Consider the following 26,481-nt stretch of genomic DNA (forward strand, 5'->3'; position numbering starts at 1 on the left):
ATGAAGCTTTTATGTATCTCAGAATACAGTAAGTGCTGATGTCAATGGGCAACAATTAGCAATTGTTAATCCATCAAAAGCTAATATATGCCCCAATTCCTCTCTAAACATATAAAACAAATTCCCAGATGTTAAATACAAGTCATTCATTGAACTATGACCTGATCCCTGAGTGTTACAAAGTCTTAACTCTCAGCTCCTATCAGAGACAAATGCTCCATTTTTCCAGTTCCTGTTTACCAATCAGTAGGACTAAATGTGGTTGAGCCAAGAAATGTTAAACGTCTAAGTAATTCCACATGCATATTAAAGCCCTTGAAAATGATAGTTAAAAGGTTATTTTTTAAAAATCAGGATAAACCTACTGATAGCATCTGAGGCAGTGCTATCTTAAGAAACAAAGTTAATTTATTAAAAATAAACAAAATAGCATTCGAAATTAAGTTAAATGGGGAAAAGAAACCAGTATCACCCCTGACATTTGTTTCATAGACCTTTTCCAAGGGTCACTCTGCAAGCATGACTATTCTGATTTTAAAAAGCCAGAGATTTTAATCAGCACTAAAATACTAAAAATAATTCCCCCAAAATATGTTGACACTGAAGGGTGAAAATGGCACGGTTTTTCCAGGAATGGGTATACATCAGCACCCTGTTGGAAGAAGTCAGACACTTAAGAGCAAATCTTCTATAAATGTGCTACTCTTCCTTGATCGCACTTGAATTATAGTTCCTGCTTCTTCAAATATTCCCCTGGGGTCGTACTTACCTTTTTTTGTTTCACATATGACATGCTGACTGCCCTGAGTCCAGGCCCAAAGCCTTTGAGATACTTTCATGACCCTTCTGTTGATATTAAAAAATATTTAAACAACTAAAACACCTTCAGAAGCCATGATCGTTTGTTTATAAAAATGCAATACTTGGACACTAAACCAAATATTTTTAGTATTATTATGAATTTCCAGTCATTATGTATAGTAGATTTCATCAATAACCTTAGTTCTTCATCTCCCTTATGGCCATGGATTTGCCACTTGAGTTTGACATCTCTTTCACCAAAGAAGCAATGTCTGTTTTCCATCCTTCTGAATCAGGGATGTCCTGTGTCTTGTTTTGGCCAATTGAATGCGTAGTGAGGACATGCTAGTTCCAATTGTGCATCTCGAGGTGTTTCCTCTTATCTTTCTCCACCATCTTTGTGAGAATGTGCTAGGATTGGCGGGCAGATGAGAGACTTGAGGAGCTCAGGGAAGGCACCCATCCTCCCAGGGGAAGCCTTCCTCATGGATCTTCAGTTGTGCTAGCAGGACCATCTAGCTGACGACCCCATTTATCCAGCAATGAATTCTTGTTATGAACTTCTGTGACTTTGTGTGGCTTTGTTACACAACAATATCTTTCTGATGTCTGTATGTCAAAAGGAGATTTTAAAACCCCAAAATACAATGAAAAAGTCAAATGACTTGTTTATACTCTCCATTTCCCCCTAAAAGTGATTCTGAGTTTTCAGATTATTTTAAAATTAAATCCAATGCCAGACTTGAGATGTTGACTGTGATCGCCTCTGAAGAGATGACAGGGATATGGGTGAAATTTTCACTGTACATCCTTTTGTAGTTCTTTGTTGTCCAATGCAAGACATGGGACATCCCAGATTCTTTCCGATTTATTTATTTATTTATTTATTTATTTATTTATTTTGGCACCAGTGATTGAATGCAGGGACACTTTACCATTGAACTGTATTCCCACCCCTTTCTATTTTTTATTTCTATTTTGAGATAGGACCTTGCTAAATTGCTGAGGCTGGCCTTGAACTTACGATCCTCCTGCTTCAGTCTCCCAAATTGCTGGAATTACAGGTGTGGGCCACCACACTTGGCTCATCCTTTTGTTCTTTTGAGATATGAACCATAAGTGTTCCCTATTCAGAAAAATACAATAACAATCCTATGCACATTTAGTGCATTGACTTGTATCTCCAGAGGAAAGAGAGATCAAAGCAGGGAAAAAGAGAAATTATTTGGAAGGCTAAATCTTTCAGTGATACTGTTGAATATTTAGGGCCAGTATATTAATATTGTAGTAACTTTACAGCTAGACATGATAATCTATAGATCAGTTCCAAAAGACATTTCCATTTCAACTGATAAATCGTGGTTTTCCTCTAGTTGACCACAAAATATGCTAGGTCAGAGATTTCTTCCAAACACCAATTCCTTGGTTCTCAAAGTTTGGGGTGCATAAAAATCATCCCTGGCTTCTTTTAAAAATGTAAATGGGCCAGTTCTCTCAGAGATTCTGATTGTAGGTCAGAATGATGTTGTCCAGAAATGTGCATTATAACTAGCAACTCAAATGGTCTCCATTTGTAGAACTCAGCATAATCACTGTTGAGTGGTTCCATCAACTTCTCAAGTTGCCTTTGTTGTACAGAAAGCACGAGACTGTGGGTGCTTGTCTCATTTTCACCAAGTAGAAGGCCATTTAATTTAAGAACTCTAAGGAAAGGAACTGGGTGCAGTGGTGCATGTCTGTAATCCCTGCAGCTTGGGAGGCTGAGATAGGAGGGTTGCAGGTTTGAAGACGACCTCAGCAACTTAATGAGGCCCTCAGCAATTTAGTGAGACCCTGTCTTAAGATAAAAAAATAAAAAGGGCTGGGTTCCATGATGCATGCCTGTGACTTGGGAGACTGAGGCAGGAGAATTTTAAGTTCAAAACCAGCCTCAGAGACTTAATGAGGTCCTAAGCAACTTAGGGAAACCCCATATCAAGATAAAAAAAATAAAAGTAAAAAGGGCTGTGGATGTGGCTCAGTGGTTCAGTGCCCCGGGGTTCAATCCCTGGGAAAGAAAAGAAAGAAAGAGAGAGAAAGAGAGAGAGAGAGAGAGAGAGAGAGAGAGAGAGAGAGAGAGAGAGAGAGAGAGAGAGAGAAAGAAAGGGGAAGGAAGGAAGAAAGAAGAAAGAAAAAGGGAAGGAAGGAAGGAAGAAAGAAAGAAAGAAAGAAAGAAAAGAAAGAAAGAGGAAGGAAGGACTGGGGATATAGTTGAAGAATGCAGAAGTTAAAGAAATAAATCATCAGTATGTTTTAAAAAGAACTTGTGGAAGAATTAATCAGATTTTTCAAACACTATAATAAATGATAATTATACATAAACTAATTTTAAGAATAAACCAGGAAAGTGGTGGTGGCTTACACCTTTAATCTCAGCTACTCTGGAGGCTGAGATGGGAGGATCATAAGTTTGAGGACAGCCTGGACAACTTAGCAAGAATCTGTTGCAAAATAAAAAAACAAAAAGGAGTAGGGGTGTAGCTTAGTGGTAGAATGCTTGGGTTCAATCCTTAGCAACACATACATGCACAAAAGTACTAACATAATTATGCAATGAAATCAGTCCAAATGAAGTTTTTGTTTTATTTTGAGAAAATAACGTTTACTACTTGATGAGGAAAGATGAGTTCCAGAAGAAAATAAATGCATAGTCCTTTGGTGTAAGTATGAAATTTATCAGAGTAAATTGGTCAAGTTCTAGTTATGTATGTTGACCAAAAACAGTTTTCTGAATGTTCTGGTAGCTGTTGGGGACAAATAGAGGCATTTCTGGCTTCAGAGTCTAGCTAAAGACATTTTTGTTCTAGTTTTTGAAAATGCTAAGGTTCCACAAGATAGACATGTAGTTTATAGCATCTTCTAACCCTTATATTTTCTGCTTGAATAACATAATGAGGTACAAAATACTAATTGTGCCTACTAGATGCTCAGAAGGGCTTATTTTTAATTGAGTAAAATTGAGTTCTAATTGAGTTTGTTTTAATGTGAGTGGCTTTTTGTTTGTTGGTTGGTTTTTTGGTTAGGGAAGTATTCAGGAAAGAGGTGGGAAACGCACAAATCAAAAAAAAGTAGCCCTTATTTCCAAACACAATTTAAATGTCTTGGTATATTCTCAATAGTCTTTGATCTATTTCACTCCCAAATTGTTGGTTTTATACTACACACACACATACACACATATATAAAACCACTAAGGGGCTGGGGATATAGCTCAGTCGGTAAAGTGCTTGCCTTGTAAGCACAAGGCCCTGGGTTTGATCCCCAGCACCCCAAAAAAAAAATTAATATAAAACCACTAAGCCACATCCACAGCACTTTTTATTTTTCATTTTAAGATAGGGTCTCCCTAAGTTGACCAGGCTAGCTTTGAACTTGGAATTCTCCTGCCTCAGTCTGCATCTTACTTTTTAAAAATTAAATATTATAAGTACTTTTTGGTGTCTTTATATATCCGTAATACATGTCATTTTTAATGGGTGTAATAGTCTTTGGAGAAGTCCTCTGGGATTGAGCATCTGGAGGGTTTCCAGTCTCTTGCTACTATGCAAATAAGGTTGCTGTTAACAACTGCTTAACATTGCCTTTTTGTTGGTGGTATTATTTATGGTCATTCACTGAGAATTCCCAGAAGTCATAGATCTGAGTCAAGTGTTAAAACATTATTAAAGATGATGTCATTGCTGTCATATTGCTTTCCTAAATTATGTTCACCAACATTACATTACCCTTGCTTGTATTTATATTATTTCCCTTCTTTTCTTCATTCCTTCTCTAATATTTATTAGAGAGCAGCTTATAACCATCATAGGAAAAAAATCATTGCTGATTAGATAGGAACCAGTGATATCCTGTTTTAAACTGCAGTTATTTGATTATTGCCGAAGTACATTTTCCCGTATGTTGGCTAATAATTTTAGTTTCTCTTTCATCATCTAGTAGTTTTTCATCAACTTGTAAAAGGGCTTCTATATGAATAATTTATTGCATGTTTATTGTACGTGCTGGAAATATGTATTCTCAGGGTTGATTTCTGAAATCTTTGTTTTTCCCTGGATAGCTGATCCTCTGTGATCCCTGAGCTGACTCATTTTCCTTAGGGTTTGCAAAGCTTCTCCTTCCAGCACCATCAAGACTGATACTCCTGATGCACCCCCATATGTCCCTGAGGTCACCATTTTTCAACCAGACCCAGAGATGGGAAACATATCCACATCTGCTTTCTGGTAATCAGACTCTACTGCTATCTGTTGGACAGCATCTTAAAAAAAACGGGAGTTGCCATTCTAAACCCCAGTGTCTGTGAAATGGTTTTCTGTCTGAGATTAGAACCTTTTAAGCTATTTTCTCCTCTAGTAAAGAAACTAAGAAGGAAAGAGGGTTGTAACACGATAGATATTACTAAAAATAATCCTTTGGATTAAGGATGTATGCTATCATTACATTAAAAATTGCCTCAATTTTGTCAGAATAAAAAAATTCTAAGAAAATGAATTTAGGGATACGAGAATTGAATACTTTGGGTGCTTGGAACTTTTTAGACCTCTTTGGGCTCGGCTACTCAATGTATGGTCCAAGGGCAAGCAACTTCAATGTTCCCTGGGAAGTCATTTGACATACCAACCTCACAGCAGACCTTCTGGATGAAGTCTGCTGTTTAACAAGAGATCCAGATGATGTGTACTCAGGTTAAATTTGAGGAGCACTTTCTTAAAGCAGTGGTCGCAACCATGGTTTACACATTAGAATTCCTTTGAGGAGTTTGCAAACAATATCTATGCTCAGGCCCTCACCTCCTAAGATTCTGACTCATTGGTTGAGTATGGGTTTAGACATTGGACTTTGGGAAGCTCTCTGATGATTCTTCTTGTGGTTAGAATTCAGAACTGACTTAAGTTTGTAAAACTTCCTTGTAAAAACTGATAAAACTTTTTCTAAATCCGAGGTCCTCAAATTTCATGCTTTTAAACTAAATATTATGTATTATGATTAAAAATCAAAGATTTTAATGGACATGAACATATTTGTCTAATGGGGGAGGGCATTGTCTCAGTTTCAAGAGCAACTAGGTGTCAGGATAAGAAGTGAAGCAAAAAAAAAAAAAGAAAAAAGAAAAACCCCACACAAAGCAATAGTGCTCTTGCCCACAAATTCATCTCAGTATCTGCAGACTTCCCTTGGTGGTATTCTTACCTCCCTGAATGGGTCATATAGCAGCACACTAAATAGCTCCAGTAATGAGGTCATTAAAATGGACAAAACAGCAAGGCTGGCCCTTCCCCCACCAAATGTCTTCATGCTACTATGGATGCAGTTTTCAAAAGTAATCTCCCTACTACTTGAGTCATTTCCTGAAGTGAGGAACAAACACAGGGCCACCTGGGTAGGAACCATACATGCTGATTCCAAGTTGCTGCTGAATCTGACCTCTGGGTTTCCATGTGTTTCCAGAAGACCAGCGCGCAGTCAACAATCCCATGACTGCAAACTCAGAGACTCATTTTCATTTTCTAGGGATGCCTTCACAGGTAAAATCTGCTGCTCTTTTGAACAGCCCCTTATCCTGCTGGCTAAAACGGTGCTCCGCAAAAGCCCTTCTTCCCTTTAGACAGCAACTGGCTCAAAACCAGACCTCTCGCAGAATTTTCCAATTCGTGGCCCCACCACACCTGGTGAACTGAATTCATTTTTATTGTTTTAAGACACGAATGTGAGACAGCTAGACGACCAATATGGTAGCTAGCAGTTCTGAGTCAACTGTTTACTCCTGTTTATCTTTATTGTCAGTTTTTTCTGTATTACTTAAGTCAAAAAAGTTGGAAAATCTTGTGTAAGAACAATTGTTCTCAAGCTTCTTTGACTCAGAACACTTTAATACACCTGGAATTATTGAGGACCACAAAGAACCTTTGTTTATGTGGGTTATGTCCAGTAGAGTGCTGGTACAGCTTGTACCCACTCATAAGAATTCAGTATTCAGGAAAATTTCAAATCAACTAGTAAACTGTTGGAAGCCTGTAAAGAGTATTTATACCGCTGAAAGTGACAAATCCTACAACTCAGGCCTTTTTTTCCCTTTTTCTGGAGATCTAGTTTACCTGAGCACCACTGAACTTATCTAATGATATTTTCCATGTTAGACATTAAAATGAAGAACTTTTGAAAACATTCCATTCAGTTAAAAGTAACAATAAAGCTATTACATGTGAACATAAATATCATATTTTATTTTATTTCTTAGTTTGGGTACTGTGGCTTGAACCCAGGGGCACTTAACTACTTAACTACTGAACACATTCCCAGCTCTTTTTTATTTTTTAAGACAGGGTCTCGTCAAGTTGCTGAGGTTGACTTTGAACTTGTGATCCTCCTGCCTCAGCTTCCCAAGCACTGGGATTACAGGCACGTACCATCAGGTCCAGCTAAATATTGTAATTTAAACATACTTTATCTTCAAACAATAATGAGAAGAGTTACATTGTTTGTAGTTTTACAATGTCTTTAATGGATGATTTAGTAGAAGAAAAATTTTAATACCTACTTCTGTTTTAGTCAGCTCTTTTGCTGCTGTGACCAAAAGACCTGACAAGAACAATTTTAGAGGAGGAAAAGTTTATTTTGGGGTATACAGTTTCAAAGATGTTCGTCTATAGACAGCCAACTCCATTCTTTGGGGCCTGAGGTGAGGAAGGACATCATGGTGAAGAGTGTGGTGGAGGAAAGCAGCTGTGAGCATGGCAGAGGATGCAGAGATAAAGCTTAGCTCACAGATAGATATATACCCCAAAGGCATGTCCCCCAATGACCCACCTCCTTCAGCCACACCTACCTGCCTAAGATGACCACTCAGTCAATCCCTATTAAGGCTCTCATAACCCAGTCATTTCACCTCTAAACCTTGCATGGTCTCACACATGAGCTTTTGGGGAACACCTAATGTCTAAACCACAACACTGTGTTTAACTTGTTGCACTATCATGTCCGGTAGCCTCTGGAAAACTCAACAGCACTTTTGTGAAAAATTAGATCCAAAGAGATGAATAAGGTCTTAGTGTTTTAAGATAGTTTGGAGCTCAAGGATACCTTGAAGTAACTCGAGAACCACTGCATTAGGGCATTTCTCCTTCTGTAACTTGCAGCTTACTTAACCACACCTCCTTCATTGAACACAACTGGCTTTGTTTATCCCGTGGTCAATTTCTCTCCATGCACTCAAAAACTTAAAAAGCTGGGTCATAAACACTGCCTAACATTTTCCACTTGCTTCCTTAAGAACATGCTGTTTTCTTAATTTCTTAAATTTGGAAGTATAACCTAAAATTTTCCAACTGTACATTCAACAGCCAAGTATTCCATTTCCTCAAAAATACTATTTTTGACTTGGTGGAAAAAAACATTTTTGTGTTAATAAAATTCAAGTGTGTTTTCTGAACTCAAATGTACCTTGGGAAAAAAGTAATAGAAGAGTATAAAGGTCACTCTCTGGTGTGAGAAAAGATCCTATTTCTGGTGGCCATGAGCTGAGACCATCTGACTTCATTTAATATTTCTATGGCCTGAAAAACGTAAAAAGTTCATGTTAACATAACTTAGTTGAAACATTTTTTTAGTTGACTATGAACCCAGAAATACTTAATTGAAAACTTATTGATTTTTCAACTCTCAGGGTTGAGACCCAGGCAGCAGGCAAGGGCACAGGCTAATCACTCAGGGCAGAGGGGCAGCACAGTCCTCCCACCGTGTCCTCCCTAGTCTGATGTTGAATTTGCTTCTCACTAGGAAATGTTGTAAATGTTACCCTTAATGCTTATAAGCCAGGGATCTGAGTGTATTTTCAATGATATAACATTGAAATTTTCTTAAAAATATAAAACAAATGGAAAGCTGATCACCCAGGGTCTTTGTTAGAAATCGTGCTGTATATTTATCTTTAAAATCTCCATTTTGATTTACCAACTCCATTCTCCATGTCCAAAGAAGCTGATATTTATGGACTATGTTACCCAAGTTCCCTAAGTTTCAGACTGTGGGATTATTAGGATCAGGAGCAATGAGAGGCACCAGTAAGAGATCAGAGGGTGACAGAGAAGGGGTCCATGTATTCCTGCCTCTACCCTCCGGGACCTGGGGCGGTAATAGCTTTCCCTGTTAGTCTCTGGAGACTTAACCAACCCCTGTAGGTTTCTTTAACTCTGCCCATACCTCTGCAAATCACTCTTCACTAAACGCTCTCTTCAGTTAAACTTTTCAAGTGTGCCATCTGGCCAGGACCCAAAAGAAACAATTAACTATTCCACACAGATATCAAGCAAAATTTTCATGTTTATTAATATATGTTACATAATGTTTCTAAAAAAGAGTGAACATAAAAACTGAAATGTTTCATAGGTGCAGTAATAATGGTCATATTAACTCAGAGGTATTTTAATATGTATAGGCTGAATAAACAAAGATAATAAATCTCTACTGTTTTAGATTAAACAAATATGGTAACTAGTTAATAAGTACTAACTTCTACTTACAATACTGTTATATTACTTTTATGTAAATTATTCTATATTCGGAAATACTTTGCTCTTTTAAATAGATAAACATTTACCTTGCAACTTTTCCATTTTTCCACCTTTTTTTTGTTTAAAATGCCACCAATTTTTTTTTATTTTTTAAAAATATTTTCTTAGTTATACATGACAGAATGCTTTCATGCATTTTGATAAATCAAAAAAAGGATATATTTCAACCAAATTTTCAGATTACTTTGTCAAACACATAAAAGACTCTTTATGTTCTATGATTATGATGGGTTTAAAAAGTGCTTTTATAAGCCAGATCCAAAAAACTAAAGGCCGAATGTTTTCTCTGATATGCAGATGCTAATTCACAATGGGGGTGGGTAGGAAAGAACAGAGTTACTTTATATTAGGTAGAGGGGAGTGAAGGGAGGGGAAGGGTATGGAGGTAGGAAGGATAGTAGAGTGAAACAAGCATTACTAACTCATGTACATATATGACCGCATGACCATTGTGATCCTGCAGTATGTACAATTAGAAAAATGAGAAATTATACTCCATTTATGTATGATCTACCAAAATGTATACATGCATTCTACTGTCATGTACAACTAATTAGAACAAATAAAAAATCTAAAAAATGCTTTTATAAACATTCCATTAATTCTTAAGGAAAGTGAATGGGAAATATGAATAATTTTCCTAGATTTCAATGTCAATCCCATTTTCTTCTTTTATTTCTAACTAGACTGACATAAATTATTTTTAAAAAGTTGAAGCCTGGTGTGACAGCACATGCCTATAAAGGTACTCAGGAGGCTGAGGCAGGAGGACCAAAGTTTGAGGCCAGCCTGGGCAAGTTAGTGAGAACCTGTCTCAAAATAAAATTTAAATAAAGGGCTGGGGATGTAGCTCAGTGGCAGTGCACTTGTCTAGCAAGTGCAAGGCTCTGGGTTTGATTGCTAGTACCATTAAAAAACAATGAAAAAAATTGTGTGTGTGTGTGTGTGAGAGAGAGAGAAAGAGAGAGAGAGAGAAGAGATAGTTCACTTGAGCATCTTATTGAACAAAACATTTATAAATAAATAGTATCAAATTAATGTAGACTGACTTATTTAAAAAACATATACTTTCTGTGTTTTCATCTTAAATTATAACCACAGGAAGTAGAAACCCAAATGTTCAAAGTTCTTTAGAAGATAGGCTTGCGTGAATGATGCTTGCTGACATCTGATTAAAAACACTTTTATATCTATATAATGACATAATTATTACACGCACACCACACTCTAGCTATGTGCCTTCTACTTTGCTTTTCTGAGGACAGGTCTTAGTCTTACATATTCTGCAGGCCTGGTACTTATTGAAGTGCCCAGGTGCTTCCGAATGAGCCCACCTGGCAGAAACCTACTTGACATGAGCATGCCTTCTTCCTCTGTTCCTGAAGATGGGCAGAAAAGTCTCATACTTATTACCTCCCAGGATGTCATCCTGCTTTGCTGATTTTCAATAGCTGTGATCAGTTCCTAGCCAACCCCTGGGAGGCTCATCCGGAGGGCTGCCAACGTGCAGCTGTGCCGTGCTTCTGCTGCTTGGAGTCTTCCAGGGGGAGGTCATGTGCAGCTCTTGGGGTGGGCAGCTCCAAAGGCAGTTTACAGTCACTAGTGGGATTTATGCTCAGTTTTGGTTCATGTTTACTGTGCATAAAATGTCAAAAATGTTACCCATATCAAAATGAGTTTTTCATCTTTTTTGATAATTTTTGACAAGAATTCAAACTTTGATACATTTAAAATGAAAAACTAGAAATTTTCTACAGAGATAACATCAAACCTTATCCTTCCATGACTTACACATTGCTGCTGAACAATTTCAAAATGCACTTATTTGCAAAAAGCTGTGTCAGTCAGTCCTCACTACTGATGAACATCCTCACTACTGATGAACATCTTTAGATGTCCAGGGCTAAACTATACCAACCTAGACTTTTTGCATACTAATTCAGAGAATCAGAGATTATTTCCATAATTGCGGGGAATAAAATGTGGGCTTCCAAGTGCCTATTTCATACTGCACTGCAAATAATATGTATTTGTGCATATATACATACGTACATAAGTCACATAGAAATATCAAAAAGTGGCATTCAGTTATTGTAGCACTGGCAATACTCCCTTGGAATAACACTGTTTTCTATTCCTGTTACCTTTACTGATAATTAAGCAATATATATGCTTGGTGGCTCTCTTAGGAAGCAGACATGCAAATGATACCTTGGTTGTTTTTGATGGTGAAGCAGTTTTTCAAGGGACTGACAGAATCCCCAGGTTATTCACTTTTTAACCTTTTCTTTTTAAGTCAATGTTTATAATGGTCATGAGCCTGATGAAGTAATATGCTGTAGTGGCAAAGGAACACATTTCACACTCATATTTCCAGCTGTCCCTTTTCCTAAGTTAACAGCTTTTTGTATATGCTATTATTCAGGTGACTAGAGCACGTATCCATTTTACTTGCCATCAACTGACCACTGCTGTTGTAACTGTTGGGATCAGAACTTTCCTTACAGCATAAGATACTGTAGAGGTGCCTCTGGCACTCAGAGGAAGCATAGTAGTAGATCAAGGGATCAATGCAGCAGCTTATGCTGCTGACACAGACACAGAGGAGGTAAGCAAAGTAGGCAGCCTCTGTGGCAGGGTTATGAGAGAGGAATAAGTAATGCATAATCAGGAGGACATTTGTGGGTCCAAAGCAGATGATAAAGATGCAGAAAACAGTAGCAGACAAGAACAAAGCCCGAGACTTCTTGCTCCGGTTGGTAACTGCGGAAGAGCTAAGACAGCGAATGATAGACACATAGCAGACTGTAGAAATGATCAATGGCACAAAAAAGAAGACAGCTGAGAAGGCTGAGAAGTAATAGGTGTAAAAGCCTTCGAGCACCGTTTCATTGAGCACATCATGACAGGTGGTGATGTTGAGTCCTGGGACCTGGGTGGTCTGCTCCTTGAGGAGAAGAGGCACCACCCCTATGATGGCCAAAGCCCAAATGGCCAGACAAGTGAAGGAAGCCCTTCCCAGCGTGCGCCAGGAGAGGGACTGGATGGGATACACCACAGCCAGGAACCGGTCAATGCTTATGACTGTCATGAGCATGATGGAGGCGTACATGTTACAGTAAAACGCTGCAGTGGCAAAGCGACACATTTCAGACCCGAATTTCCAGTCGCTGCTGGAGAAGTAATAGCTGATCTTAAAGGGCAGCACGGACACAAAGAGCACGTCGGCTGTGGCTAGGTGCAACATGTACACCACAGCCGGCTTCTTGACCTTCATCTTCAGGATGAACACGGCGATGGCCATAATGTTTAGGGGAAGGCTGATGACGAACACGCAGGTGTAAACGGAGGGGATAAAGAGAGTCAACCAGGGGCTGGTCAGGTACCCAGAGGCATCTTCTGAGATGAACGCAGGGGCTGGTTTTTGAAGAGGACGGCTTTTATTGAGGGAAATGGTTCTGTCTTCAGTGAGTGCACTTTCATTTTTCTCTTCATCCTCTCCCAACGGGAAGAGTTCAAATCTGTCATTGGAATTCCTGAGAAAAAATGATCGGAGTTTCACAGTAGCATTTGTTGCTTGTGACTCTGAAAAAGAAAAATTTTAAAAATGAATAAACTAAAAAGGCAAAAGAGGTAAGTAAAGGATACATTTAGTTTTGCTTACTGTTTTCTTCCTAGCAGAGCGGGTGGCAAAGACCAGTTCATGCACAGAGAGATAGTAGTTTTATTAGAGAACAAGCTAATTCGAAATACGGTACAATGTTCTGTTTTGATAGAAGCTAACACTTTTAAAACTCTGTGCCCCAGAGGAAATAAGGTGAATGATATATTTTCAGAAAGGCCGAGTTCCTGACACGGAGGAATCCAACAGTGTTCTCTTCTGTACTGCCTTGTGTCTACGTATGAAAATCACATGATCGGCTTCTATGACCTCTTTCCTCCATTCGCCTTCATATACACATTTTCACCAGTTAGTTTGTCATCCTGTGAAACCCACTGTTAATTGAACAATGCTACAGAACATGAGACACATTGACCCAGGACCCCCAATTCTAAGACCACTGTCCATGTGACAGTAGTTTTCCTCTGCTGTATTTAGTTTGCTTACACAGCAGGATGCCCAAATCTCTCCTACATATCTGGGTCCTCACCACAGCCCTTCAGGTTAGCTGGCATAAACCCACAAGGTCTCTGTCACCTTAGTCATCATCCGGCCTCCTTCCTGAGGAGGTCGGCACTGCAGTAGGTGTTCTCGGCCATTCACACCAGGCGAGTGGCCTTGGCTTTGCTCTAGAATGCTGCACGCCTCGAGGCACATGCCAGGCCAACCAGGCTTTTTGCAAATAAAGTGTGACCCATTCTCAAGCAAAAAGAACGATCAATGGAAACCCAACCTTGAGATGACATGAATGCTGAAATTACCAAGAATTTAAAGGACGTATCACAATGATGTGAACTTTTGTCTGAAATGAATGAAAAAATAGGAAATACCAAAATGAACTAACAAATGGAAATTCTTAAGTTGGAAAATAAAGTCAAATATGTCAACGTCCATTTCCAACTTGAAGGGTAAAGCTAGAGTAGCTACTGTCTCAACTCAGAGACAGTAGCATGGCAGTGAGAGGTGGGGGTCAAACCACCTCAGCAAGGTCATGTGCGGTCCCCTGAGTGTGAATGGACAGCCTGGCAGGAAACTGGTCATGGGTGACAGGTAACAGATATGAGTAGTGGGAACATGAGGTTAAGGGGATAATTCTATCAACTGGACCTAGTGAACTGGCCCCCACATGTTTTCTTCTATAAATAATTTACTTGAAGCCCTGTCTGGTTTACGTCAACAGGATATGTTACGTTCTTCAAGAATAACCTATTACCTTCAAGAGAAATGCAGGCCTGAAAGGCTCCTCCCTGCTGAAAGAAAAGAACACAAGTTACCCTGAAGCAGAGGGGTGGGAGATGGGACTTTTGTGTTCTTTACATAGACCAGATTCCACAGCTCGGGGAGATAGGATAATTCTCCCTATCCATAAACATCTACAAGAACATTCCAACTAGAATGGGCCAGCATAGGCCAAAGTGACCCAGAGTTGCCCTGAATCTTTACCATGTCATCACAATAGTAAAATCTTCCTTCCATGCGATAATACCACGCACAAGGGGGTCTTCAAAGTCTGACCCAATCCTGTTGTCAGAAGGCAAGAAGTAGTCTTGGGCAGGATTCTCTGGAAACTTCCTTGGTTCCCCCAATAAAACAGGAGAGCAGGAAGGTCATACCATCCCTCTCCTCTCTGAGAGGACCCATTATCTTCCTTAAGAGGGTTCTTTACCCCTTTTCCTATCCCTTCTAATAAATACAGTGCTGCTACTCAGATCAATGTGCCTGAAATCCTTCCAGCATGATTACAAGAAACAGTAAGCCAGGACCTCTGTGGCTGCCTCGGCAACTTGGTGGGCCCTTCTTCTGTAACAACAGGGAAGGGTCAAATGCTTCCAGTGGCACAGTACATACGCCTCTAGATTGCTCCTCAAGGATAAGAATTATTCCTATTAATCTCTGAATCTCCTGAACAGTGCTTTGCCTGTAATAGGTGCTACTTAAATTAGTCACATATTTGCATTCTAATACTGGCTCTGCCAGGAGCCACTTAATCTCTCTGAATGCAGCTCGGAATCATTAAAATGGGATTCCAGCACCTATCTGGGCTACACATCTGACAGCTGGAACAACCTATGTGAAATAGGACATGAACTCACTTTGAAAACTAAGAAACATAAGAAACTATTATTATCTTCTCCCACTTCCATGTAGCATGCTTTTAGACTCAACTCTTGTTTACTTAACTATTTTAAGTTAAAAGAAAGTCTAGCTGGGCATGGTGGTGCATGCCTATAATCCCAGTAACTTGGGAGGCTGAGGCAAAAGAATTCCAAATTTAAGACAAGCCTCAGAAACTTAGTGAAACCCTGTCTCAAAATAACAAAATGAAAAGGGCTGGTAATGTGGATCAGTGGCTAAGCGCCCCTGGGTTCAATCCCCAGTACCTGTCCCTCCAATGGGGTCCGGGATCCCCTTGCTCCCTCCTTAGCAATATTTAGTTTTTCCACATGATAAGGGAATGAACAGGTTTGTAAAATATAAAACTTAGGGAATTGGTGGCATAGATCAGTGGTAGAGTGCTTGCCTAGCATGTGTGAGGCACTGGATTGGATCCTTAGTACTACATAAAAATAAATAAATAAAATAAAGGTCTTGTGTCCATCTATAACTAAAAAAATTAAATAAAAAGTATATACCTTAGGGTTCTGAGCTATAAATCAAATTTTCAAATTTACAGGCTTTTCTAGATATATCACTTTCTTTCCTCTGTGATGTAACTGACTTCCTCTGTATTCACCTTGACCCTAACATTTGATAGCCCCTATGGAATGTGAAGCTACCCTCAAGGTCATGATGAATGTGTGGGAGCTTAAAGAAAAGAATGAGTGAGTTCTGACACTTTATTAACACAAAAACTTGTATCCGTAAACACTGACCAGAGGAATCTTAAGAGAATGTGATTTGCCACTGCAGTTTTGTGAGCCTGACCAGACAGGACTTTTGTGATGCAGAGAGGGGAAACAAAACAAAACAAAACAAAACAAACAAACAAACAAACAAACAAAACTGCACATGAACATGCACATGTGTGTGCACACACATGTGAATCAAGATGATTTTGAAAATTACTGAATACTAAATTTCTTAGATACTATCACTGAATCCGGAAATAAAATCGTCACTAGGCTTTACTTGGTATTTAGTAATACGTATTTGTTGGGCAACGCAGTGTTTGTGACAGGAACATGATACCCATGGAAACATGCAATTTGGGTAAGCTAGAACCCAGGAGGCATGCATAATCCCTTGATTAAATATCACTGCATAAGGTACTACCTTTTCTTGTACTTTAGGTTTGATATTTTATATTTTTGTGAAATTAAAGAATGCTAAAACCTTCCCCTCCAAAAAAAAAAAAATATATATATATATATATATACACAACAGTAAAAAAAAAAAACCCCCCCAAAAAAAAAAAACCAACCAAACTAAGCAAGGTGACTAGATACTTCTAACTAGCTCAAGTTCCTCAGGCTGAAATTCAAGTTTGCATACCTCCTTTTCCTACTGTCCTAGCACAGCTCAGTGGTCAAGAAGAAAGTGAATATCAGTGAGCCAAAAGACTCGTAATTCATCCTTGGTTTCTGTTAAGCTATGGTTTCAACATAAAAACAAAAAAAAGCGACAGAGTCCTAAAATTAGTTCTCATACTTCTTGCTAAGTTTTACTTAATATAGGCTCTCTAAATGCTTCCAGAGTGCTTTTGTTGTTTTGGTGGCACTGGGTCTTGAACCCAGAAGCCCTTCAACCACTGAGCTACATCCCCAGCTCCCCCAGCCCACCCCCAAGTTGCTGAGGCTGCCCTCTGTGATCATCCTGCCTCAGCCTTGGGAGTTGATGGGATTATAGGTGTGCCATCCACCCCATTCTACAGTGGTATTATTATTATTGAATACAGCAAATTACAAACTTAAATATGGACTAACTCTGGAGACTTAAAATCTGTGAGTCAGGCAATGCCTTTTCTGGCTTTGATGGGACCTGGCCTGGAAGCAGAGTGGTGAATAGATGCTTTTTTAATGTCCTGTTTGATCCTGGGATTGATACCATGCCCACAACAGCTGGCCCTAGCTGTGACTCAGAGTTCTGACCCTCAGAGTTCATGCTTTTAGGGAATTAACCAAGCAGAAGTCCTAGGACCCTGACCACATTCCCACAAAGAGTAGGCCAGTTGTGCCCTGCACTTTTCAAAAGTGAAACATGTGCTAATCAGAAATGAAGAGGAGGACGCCAGAAACACAACAAAAACACTAACTCCATCAAGTGGAGAACAGCAGCCTCGCTGGAATGTTCCACTCCCTCTAATTCAAACAAATACCACTCTCCAATGGCAAGAACCAGTGCTCCCTAAAGAATCTGGTTTCAGATCTGGAGTAGGAAATACACAAGCTAAGCCTTACATACCTTCAAAGAATATTAGGGTTAGGTTAGAAAGACTGTGAAGTCAAACCAAAGGGAATCTCATTGGCCAAAGAAGTGACGACTTGATCACCAAAAGATTAATGGTGAAAGTGAATTGAGACATTATATATGTTAAGATCCATAAGTTCAAGTTGCAGTCACCAGATCTGGTATGCAGGATCTAAGACAGACGCCTCCGTTTCTTTATAAATAAACAACAATAAAAAAGGGGTAAGGATGTGCTTAACCCTGGTTTTGATCCCCAGTACTGCCTCTGCTCCCCAAAAGAGTGAGAGAATAGGAGACAGTTACAGATTTAGAGATTTATGAGACATAAGGATGAAATGCAATAATGGACCTTCTCTGATCCTGATTTGAACTAACAAATTGTTGACAGACATTTGTGAGACATCAGAAGAATTTGGATATATCCTGGATATTTGGTGATACTAAGGAATTGTTCATTCTTTAAGGTATTATCATGGTATTACATTTATGTGAAAAAAGAGTTCTAATCTCTAGAGATAAGTGCTGATGTATTTAAGGATAAAATGATATAATGTCTGAAATTTACTTTAAAATTCTCCAGTTGGGAGAGGAGGAAAAGTAAGGGAGGGTATAGATAAAACAAGACTGGTCATGGGATGTTACTTACATTGCTCATTTTGGAGTAGGTTTGATAACTTCCATATTAAAGTTTAAAAAAAAGCAAAACAAATATTTTAGGCTATTTATTTGTCACTAAAAATTAAGGGTAAGTATTTTTTTAAATTTTGTTTTAGTTCTGAAGGGGAAGTTTCTCGAATGTTTTCATTTACATTTGGAGAATTCAATTGATACCAACTCTTCAAAGCCTTTTCTGGAATACAGAGAAATTGGTGTATGAAAAAAACAAAACCAAACCCTAAAAAACCCAATGATATTCAAGATGGCTGCAGTCAGCAAGGAGAGACTTCGTTAAGGGACTTGACTGAGGCAAGGGGATTCTAAAGTTTTTAGATAACCTTTTGGAAAGATCAAGTCTACTTCAATAAATGAAGGAGAAGAAAGAAAATCTAAGCCATTCAGTAACATCAGCAAACCTGGACCACACAAAACCATGTTGGTACTGGGATAAGAAAGACTTGGCTCATACACCCTCACAACTTGAAGGACTTGATCCAACCACTGAGGCCCAGTACCACTGAGAGGAAGCTAGGTTCATCTTTGATGTGGGCACATGTTTGGGGCTACACTATGACACCCTGGCAATTGGAATAATTTATTTTCGCTGCTTCTGTATGTTTCATTCCTTCAAGAAATTCCCAAGGAGCTTCTTGTCTCTCTCTGGCTGGGAAAGTAGAAGAAACACCAAAAAAAAAAAAAAAAAAAAAAAACCATAAAGATATCATCAAAACAGCTTGTAGGGGTTGGGGATATAGCTCAGTTGGTAGAGTGCTTGCCTCACAAGCACAAGGCCCTGGGTTCAATCCCCAGCACCTCAAAAAAACAAACAAAAAAACAACAACAAAAAACACAACAACAAAAAAACCAGTTTGTAGTTTTTTAAAATGATGTACAGTTTGGCCAGTTTGTAGATGATCCCGAGGAAGAAGCGATGGTTCTAGAGAGAATCGTACTACAGACCATGAAGTTTGATTTACAGGTAGTACATCCATACCAATTCCTGCTCAAATATGCAAGACGGTGTATAGATGTGTATACTTCATGGTGATGATGCCCAGAGTTACTGCCTGGGCATTCTGAAGTCCTGCTGGCCTTGGCTACACACCAACCACGTGCAAACAATTCAGCCTTTATAGACAGGACAAATGTAGTGTGGAGATGTTCAAGCACATGAACAAAGAAAAACAAATATTTAAAGTATTGTTCTAGATGGGGCAGAAGCAAGAGCAGTGAGTGAACAAAAATCTCTGCTGCAAAAAAAGCACAACTAGAGGTAGAATACAGTAAACACTGGCGACAGGGCCAAGATGGGGCTGCTGTAATGGAGGCTGCCTCTCCTCCCAAGCCACATCCAGGAGCAGGGGTTCTTCTGGAAACTCAGGTAAGCAAGCCTAGGAGGAAGCTGGGAGTGGGAAAGGTTACAGGAAATAAATGTAGGTGTATGCAAGAACACAGCAGACCCAAGGGCACATAAGGGAAGTGTGTGGGGTCCATGCCTGTAGTGGCTGGAGGCCGAGCCTGACCTGGGGTTAGGATGCTAGCAGGCCTTCCTAGGAACCACTCATTCCCTGGTTTTCCCCATCCCTCCAGGTCTGTTCTCCAACCACAGTTACAGTTCCTTAGATCTCCGCTCTCCAACAAGACAGCAAGCTGAAAGGAATATAATTCACATTTAAGGGTGTTACTGATCTCACCTGTTCTTCCAGGGCTCCATCAGTCTCTGCCCCCTAACCCGGCCCAAGTCCTTCTGCAGTTTGTAAACCTGAGCTCAAATAAATTAGGTCCTACATGTGATAGGAACAATCACAAACTTCACCTTGGGGAAGCAGAGTTCTTCTTGTAAAGTTAATAAGGCTTTTGATTCTGCTACCAAGGAACAATTCATCATACTTGCTGCACAATGTTTTAAATTATGGTAGAAGCACAGCAGTGTCTATGAAATTAATTGATTAATTAATAAGGTTGCAATGAGTGTTTTTTTCTTTTTAGATGGGGGTTTCACTATGTTTCCCAGGTTGGTCTTGAACTCTTGGGATCAGCAATCCTTCTGCCTCAGACTCCTGAGTAACTGGGACTATATGTGTGCATATACGACCAGTATAATGCATTTTTTTTTTTTTTTTAAAGAATAGTGTAGAAAATATTGGAATGTAAATCATACAGTAAAGGTGAGAACTGTTTGGCAAAACTTTTGCTTCATATCTATATGTATAATATGATGATCTAAGCATATTTATTGTACACATACCTGGACTGTATCACAATGTAAAGTACATTTCTTACAGTTCATGTTGATTAGGAAAAAAAAAAAGATAAACACTTCTATAGTACTACAATATCTGACTTCCAATTTATTGTACACTTGAAATATAAATAGGTTATATAATGTCCTTTCTTAATGTTATATAAATTAAATTGGTTTTCAAGTACGTATTACAGATTATGTCTATCATTTCAAATGGTTAGTTATTTCTGAAATAAAATAAAATTATAAAGTCCTGTAAAGACACTGTAAATGACAAAACTTCATTGAATGCCTTGGGATAGAGAAAGTGACCTTGACTTCAATGGGTTCTGTCAAGTACCATGACAGGGCCAATGTGGGAAGAGTGTTCAGGAAGGGAAAGCTTAAACCCAGAAAAACATCTCAGTCTACAGAAAACACTGTTTACTGACAATTCTAGGCAGAAAAAAGAGGAAGGAGTAAGTGGAATTGAAGAAACCACAAAAAAGAGAGAAACAGAAAATTCTGAATGTTAAAACTGCAGAGTTCCTAAAACTAGCATCATAACAAAAAATAAACAGGACATGGTTCCTAATGACTTTCCTGGCAACTACATGTTATTGGTAGTATCTGCAAAGGAAAGGGGAGCCCAGGTACCCATGAAACTTAGTGAAAGGGGAGTTTCCCAGGCAAAAAAGATCATATTATATGATTCCATTTATATGATATATTAAGAAGGGGTAAATCCATAGAGACAAAAAGCAAATTGGAGGTTTCCAGGGACTAGAGGGAAGGGAGAATGGGGACTGACTACTTAATGATATGGGGTTTCTTTTTAGTGCAATGACAATATTTTGGAACTAGGCAGAGGTGGTAGTTTTACAACGTGGAAAATGCACTAAATGTTGGTGAACTGTATGTATACTTTAAAGTGGTTAATTTGTTATATGAATTTCACTTGAATTAAAAAAAATAATGAAGGTAGGAGAGTGGGCAGGAGGGAAGGAAAAAGGGAGAAAGGAAAGAGGGAGAGGGAGAGGGGGAGGAGGAGAGATGGAGGGGGAGGGGAAGAGAGAGAGAGAAAGGAGTACCTAAGGAAAGAAGTATATGTGTCCAAAATGAAGACAGTGGCAGGATTAGAAACCCAGGGTCCTGGGACCCTATGTCTTGGGGTCCTTCTGCTTAAGGCCCTGCTGAGTTCTAGCACGTGAGGGTGATAGGCACAAAGGTGAAATGACAGAGGAGGAGGGAAGGATCAGAAAGGGCACAAGGAAGGAGAATGGCCAGAAGCGTTTTGGAGAAGGGGAAAATTCAGAGATGCTGAGAAAGAGCAAGTTAGTGTTCACAGCACACTGCACTGTTGAGACGCGAAGCCTGAGACACGCTGAATGTGGAAGATGAAGAAGGGAGTGGGGCTGGGGCTGGGCCTCAGTGGCAGAGCACTTGCCTAGCAGTGTGAAGTACTGGATTCGATCCTTAGCATCACATAAAAATAAACAAAATAAAGGCATGTTGTCCATCTACAACTACAAAAAAAAAAAGTTAAAAAAAAAAAAAGAGGGAAGTGGAAAGGCAACCAACAGAGCCATCATGAGAGGATTCTGGGAAGAGGGTTGAGAACAGGCCCCTAAAATTCCCCCATACAAAGTAAGGGTGGGCAAATTAGGAGACAACTTACTATCTCAATATGCCTTAAAATAAAGGCAGCTTGGTTGGGTAGCGCACGTCTGTAAAACCAGTGGTCAGGCAGGCTGAGGCAAGAGGATTGTGAGTTCTAAGTCAGTCTCAGCAAAATGGAGGTGCTAAGCAACTCAGTGAGACCCTGTTTCTAAATAAAATATAAAATAGGGCTGGGGATGTGGCTCAGTGGTCGAGTGTCCCCAAAAAAAAAAAAAAAAAAAAAGCAAAGCCACCAAGGAATACAATAGGAGAGAGTGCCTAAATGCACAAGCACGAGAAGTGAATACATAAATAAATATTGGGGTAGAAAACTTCTTGCTGGTTCCTAAGAAATCTCCCTTCAGGCTTTTTCCCCCTTTGCTTTTTTCTTTCTGTGGTACTGGGGCTTCACATATGCTAGTCAAGTGCTGTACCACTGAGCTACATCACTTAGCACTTTATGTTTTATAGAACTTTCTGGTCTACTTAGGGCAGAATCACTGCCCAATTTTGGGTTATTCTGTGAAGGCTCAGGATCACCATCTCAAAGTAACAGTCAATTAATAGCATTTTCATGAGTAGGGATCTATTTGTAGCTTTTCTTATCATCGGTTAACAAAAGTAAATGGCAGGCTATCACAGTTCATGCGTAACCGTTTACTAAATGCCTCTCCTCTCTGGGCTGGGTCTGGCCTCCCAAGTCACTGGGGCACAGACATTACCCTCTAGAGGTACCAGGGAGCACAGTGGGGTTACTCCTGTACTGTAAGAGGGGTTGGGAGACAAGATAGCTCCCTCTCTGTAGGGAGTGGTAGAGAAAGCTTGCACTTAGGAAAGAATGGCCTGTGATCAAGTCCCAATTCTACCTCTCACTAGATTTGTGACTTAACCCTTCTGGGTCTCAGAGCCCTTACCTGTAAATTGGGGATAACATCTACCCAAAAGTTTGTTGAGTCATAAGTAAAGTAGTCTATGCAACATACCCAAGCAAGTGTCAGCTGTGACAGATGCTTCATATAAGACACCTGTTTTTAACTGACGACTATGTGAGGTATGAGGAGGGCATTTGGTCCAGAAGGAGTGAACCAGGGACAGAAGTCAGAGAAAGCATAGGTCCTTGGGGGAGGAAGTAGAGGTAGGGCTTGGTGAAGTGGATGATATGTAATAGGGGGTGCTGAAGAGAGGCTGGGAACCCATCTTGCAAGGGAAAGACACCTTATTACCTGCAAAGGAACTGGGCTTGACCCTGAAAGTAGGAGGGCAGCACATGAAAATGCCACTCAGTATGCTCTACCACAGTTGCCACTAGCTATTCTTGAACACTTTCACCTTCTAGATCCTTATAAAATTCATAAACAGTACCTTTTCATTCTTGGATGCTGGCCCTCTTTAATCAACTCACACCATCTTGCTAGATTGCTTGGTCAACGGAATGTAAAATGGTTAATGAACTTACAAGTTTCTCAACAAGTATCTGCTGAGTGAACATTTATTCTAGACTGCATGTGGACAAGTGGAAGTTTATAGTTTTAGCTGGGAGATGAGATACCCACAAAGTGACGAGGGAGCCAAAAGCTCAGACTGGTGGGTAAGGTCAGTCCTGGAAGGGTTCCATAGTGCTCCTTAACACATAACAGCTGATGGTCATGAGCAATGAGCTGGCAACCCAGTAGTGGCTTATCAAGGGTCAGGGAGGAATTGCTGGATGGTGGGAGAGGTCTCTGTACCACTATTTTATGACAGACACTGTTTAGAACTGCCAGTGATAATATAAGAAGCAGACCTATTTTTGTTTGATTTTATTAGCGACTTTAAACTTTCTAAAGACAAAGTCTCACTTATTGCCTACTCTTAGCAGAAGACCATTCCAAGACCTCTCTTCCCCATTTGGCAAGGCTGTCTCTGGGCCTCAGTTTCAGAATGAGCAAAAGGGGATAAGCCCCTACCTTATTTTTTGAGAGGGTGAAATGAAACAACCAAGGGGGAAATTCCTCCTGGCCCAGGGTTTGATATGGGCTTGAAACATACTCCTTTTCTTCTTCTGTCCCTCTTTCTTTTCTCCCTCCCTACATGGCTCCGCAATCTAGTGTGGATACATTAGCCAATGTTTGGTCAGTTCTCCATCTGTATCAGTGCAGTCCCTTGGCATGCTACCATCCCTTCCAGGAAAATGTAAAAAGTGGGGCAGAAACTGGCAGCCTTTAACTCCGCCTCCGAAAGGGGACAAACACCTTGCTGGAGGACGATCCTGTGAGCAAAGGTGGTTATTGTGGAGGTGGCATTTGTGTATACCTGCACTTTGCTCCAAATCGCAAACAAAAATTTGAATTGTCAAGAGCTCGTCCCAAAATACAATTGAGGAAATCACACAATGGTATATGAAATCATATATCACCACGGCTTTTCAGCAATTCTCTGTTGCCCCCAGATAGTGACACCACTGGTAGTAATGTTCCTATTTTCCATAAGCAGGATGGCTCTCTGCTGCTAAACTCCGGGCCCCTGATTGAGCTCTTAAGTTATCCCAAAAGCATCCCTTCAAACACCCCGAACAAAGAGAGAGAGCAGAGAACATGCTATGTCTTTGTCCCCTTTTCATGTGTGGGAGGAATACAGAGTGAGCTTTCTTTGACTGATAACAAGAAAACCCGCTAGATTTTCTTCTGCACGAAAAAAAAAACAGGCCAAAGTTGCTGAAGTACTATCACTATTAAGAAATTAAAAACATTTTTCTTACTAATTAGCTCCTTTATAGGCTGAAAACAACTCCACTGCCTGGTTTCGAGGGAGAATAGAAAACATTTAACCAAAAAAAAAAAAAAAAAAACCCAAGTGTATTTATATATTTGTTCAAATAGAATCTTAAAGATACACTGTTAGTGGGGAACTTATTCTAAGAGAGTAACCTCCTTGCAGTAGAAAGGAAATTCCGTTAGGAAAAACTGATCCGGTAGTGTCAGAGGGAGCTTGGTTCTGGGGAGGGGTCGATTTCCTCAATCCGGAAAGAAGGGATTCCTGGTAACAAACACTAAAGTCTTCCAACCACCCTCACCACCCAGTGGCTACGTTGTTATCACCTAGTCTCGGGTACCTCCAGAATACCCGGGCGGCAAGGCCCTGCTGGGGACTGCTGGTCCTGATTGTCGGCTAAAAGTGCCCCCCCAAAAGGGCTTTCTTTACGACCCTCGCAACCTCTCGCCCCCAAACCCGGCAACCCCGGTACAAGGTGCAAGAAAAAAAAAAAAAAAAAAAAAAAAAAAAAAATTCCAACAAAGCAAAACTTCAGCAGGAGCGGTTCTCCACTTTACACTGAAAAAAACCTGGAAGCGACTTGAGACCTTTTCTTTTTGGGTGGTGGTCTTGGGAGAAACAGGCCACACAATGATAAACGCAACGCGGAGGCTACTCCAGAATTGCTCCCCTCCTCCCTATCCAATAGCCGGTGGCAGGCCGGCTGCACCCTCAAAAACCAAGTCCAAAGGGACATCGGCGGGGCCCAGAAAGGGGTTTGCTGGCGTGGCACATCCCACCTAGAAGTCACTGGGGGTGACTCCGGATCACCGCCCAAATATCCATGTGGTTTCCCATGGAAACTGAGGCAGGGGTGCTGCCAGGGGCAACCCCCGGAGGAACTAGCGTAACTCGTACCCAGGTAGCCCGCATCAGCGTCCCTCCATCTCCTGCCCGACCCATTCCCGCGGCTGCTCTCACCTGGCTTGCGGGCCCTGGTGCGGGCCGACAGCAGGGGGCCGCACAGACTGAGGCCGGCGGCGACCAGCAGCAGCCGCCGCAGCCCCATTGTCCCGAGGCTGGCGCGGTCGGCGAGGTACAGCTCGGAGAAGTTGCCCCGCCGCGGGCGACTTGGATCGACTGGGCCCGGCCCTCTCCCTTTTTTTCCGGCTGGGTGCAGCAACCGGTTGGTGCCAGAGGGCAGAAGACTTCCTAAGGGCAAAAAGAAGAGACCCGGCGTGCACGGCGGGCGGTGTGTCTGGCTGCAGCTGCGAGGGCGCAGGGCGGGCACTGACGGAGCTGGGGGCGGGACCCGGGCGCGCGGCGCGAACTGAGCTATTCCGGAATGGCGCCCCCCGGCGCGCACCGTGCGCCTTCACGCTGTCCCGGACTCCGGCTGCCCCGAACCTCCGCTACCCACCGCAACTCCGGTCCGCGCTCTGCGCCACTGCCCTGCGCGCTGTTCCGCGGCCCCGGCCTGCCACTGCCAGGCTAGGGAGTCCGAAAGACGCGGTCTCCCCTGGGCGCCGTTGCCCCGCGAGGCTGTCAGTGACTCAGATTGGCGGGGCGAGATCCTGGGGAGACCCGTGCAGTTCGTAGACTGCTTCCTTGGCCGGTCAGCATCCTCCCGAGAAGCAGACAACGCCAGCAGGGACCGTGGTGTCCAGGATGCCCCCACGGATTGCGGCTAACACTTTTCTTCCTCGCACGGAACCTCGTGCCAAGCTCTGTGG

The 26,481-nt window shown here is 40.9% G+C and overlaps 1 protein-coding gene and 1 non-coding gene across 2 annotated transcripts; one reads left to right on the forward strand and one right to left on the reverse strand.

Moving 5' to 3' along the window:
• Nucleotides 1-10,266: 10,266 nt before the first annotated feature.
• F2r (coagulation factor II thrombin receptor) lies at nt 10,267-26,156 on the reverse strand. The gene is made up of 2 exons (XM_047555846.1): nt 25,730-26,156; nt 10,267-12,995 (listed from the first exon to the last, which is right to left on the reverse strand). The coding sequence occupies exons 1-2, from the start codon at nt 25,815-25,817 to the stop codon at nt 11,800-11,802; spliced, it is 1,284 nt and encodes a 427-aa protein (XP_047411802.1). The 5' UTR covers nt 25,818-26,156; the 3' UTR covers nt 10,267-11,799.
• On the forward strand, nt 18,880-18,953 carry Trnav-cac (transfer RNA valine (anticodon CAC)). Its single transcript has one exon. It is a non-coding gene; the product is annotated as a tRNA-Val (tRNA).
• Nucleotides 26,157-26,481: the final 325 nt, after the last annotated feature.

The sequence above is a fragment of the Sciurus carolinensis genome, chromosome 6 (genome assembly GCF_902686445.1).
Source record: "Sciurus carolinensis chromosome 6, mSciCar1.2, whole genome shotgun sequence".
NCBI lineage: Eukaryota > Metazoa > Chordata > Mammalia > Rodentia > Sciuridae > Sciurus > Sciurus carolinensis.

What these genes read in the sequence shown, in the direction of transcription:
- F2r (XM_047555846.1), bottom strand. Translation starts at nt 25,817, where the DNA reads ATGGGGCTGCGGCGGCTGCTGCTGGTCGCCGCCGGCCTCAGTCTGTGC. An exon ending in CACCAGGGCCCGCAAGCCAG is followed by an intron (nt 12,996 to 25,729) that starts GTGAGAGCAGCC and finishes TTTCTTTTTCAG; the next exon opens with AGTCACAAGCAACAAATGCT.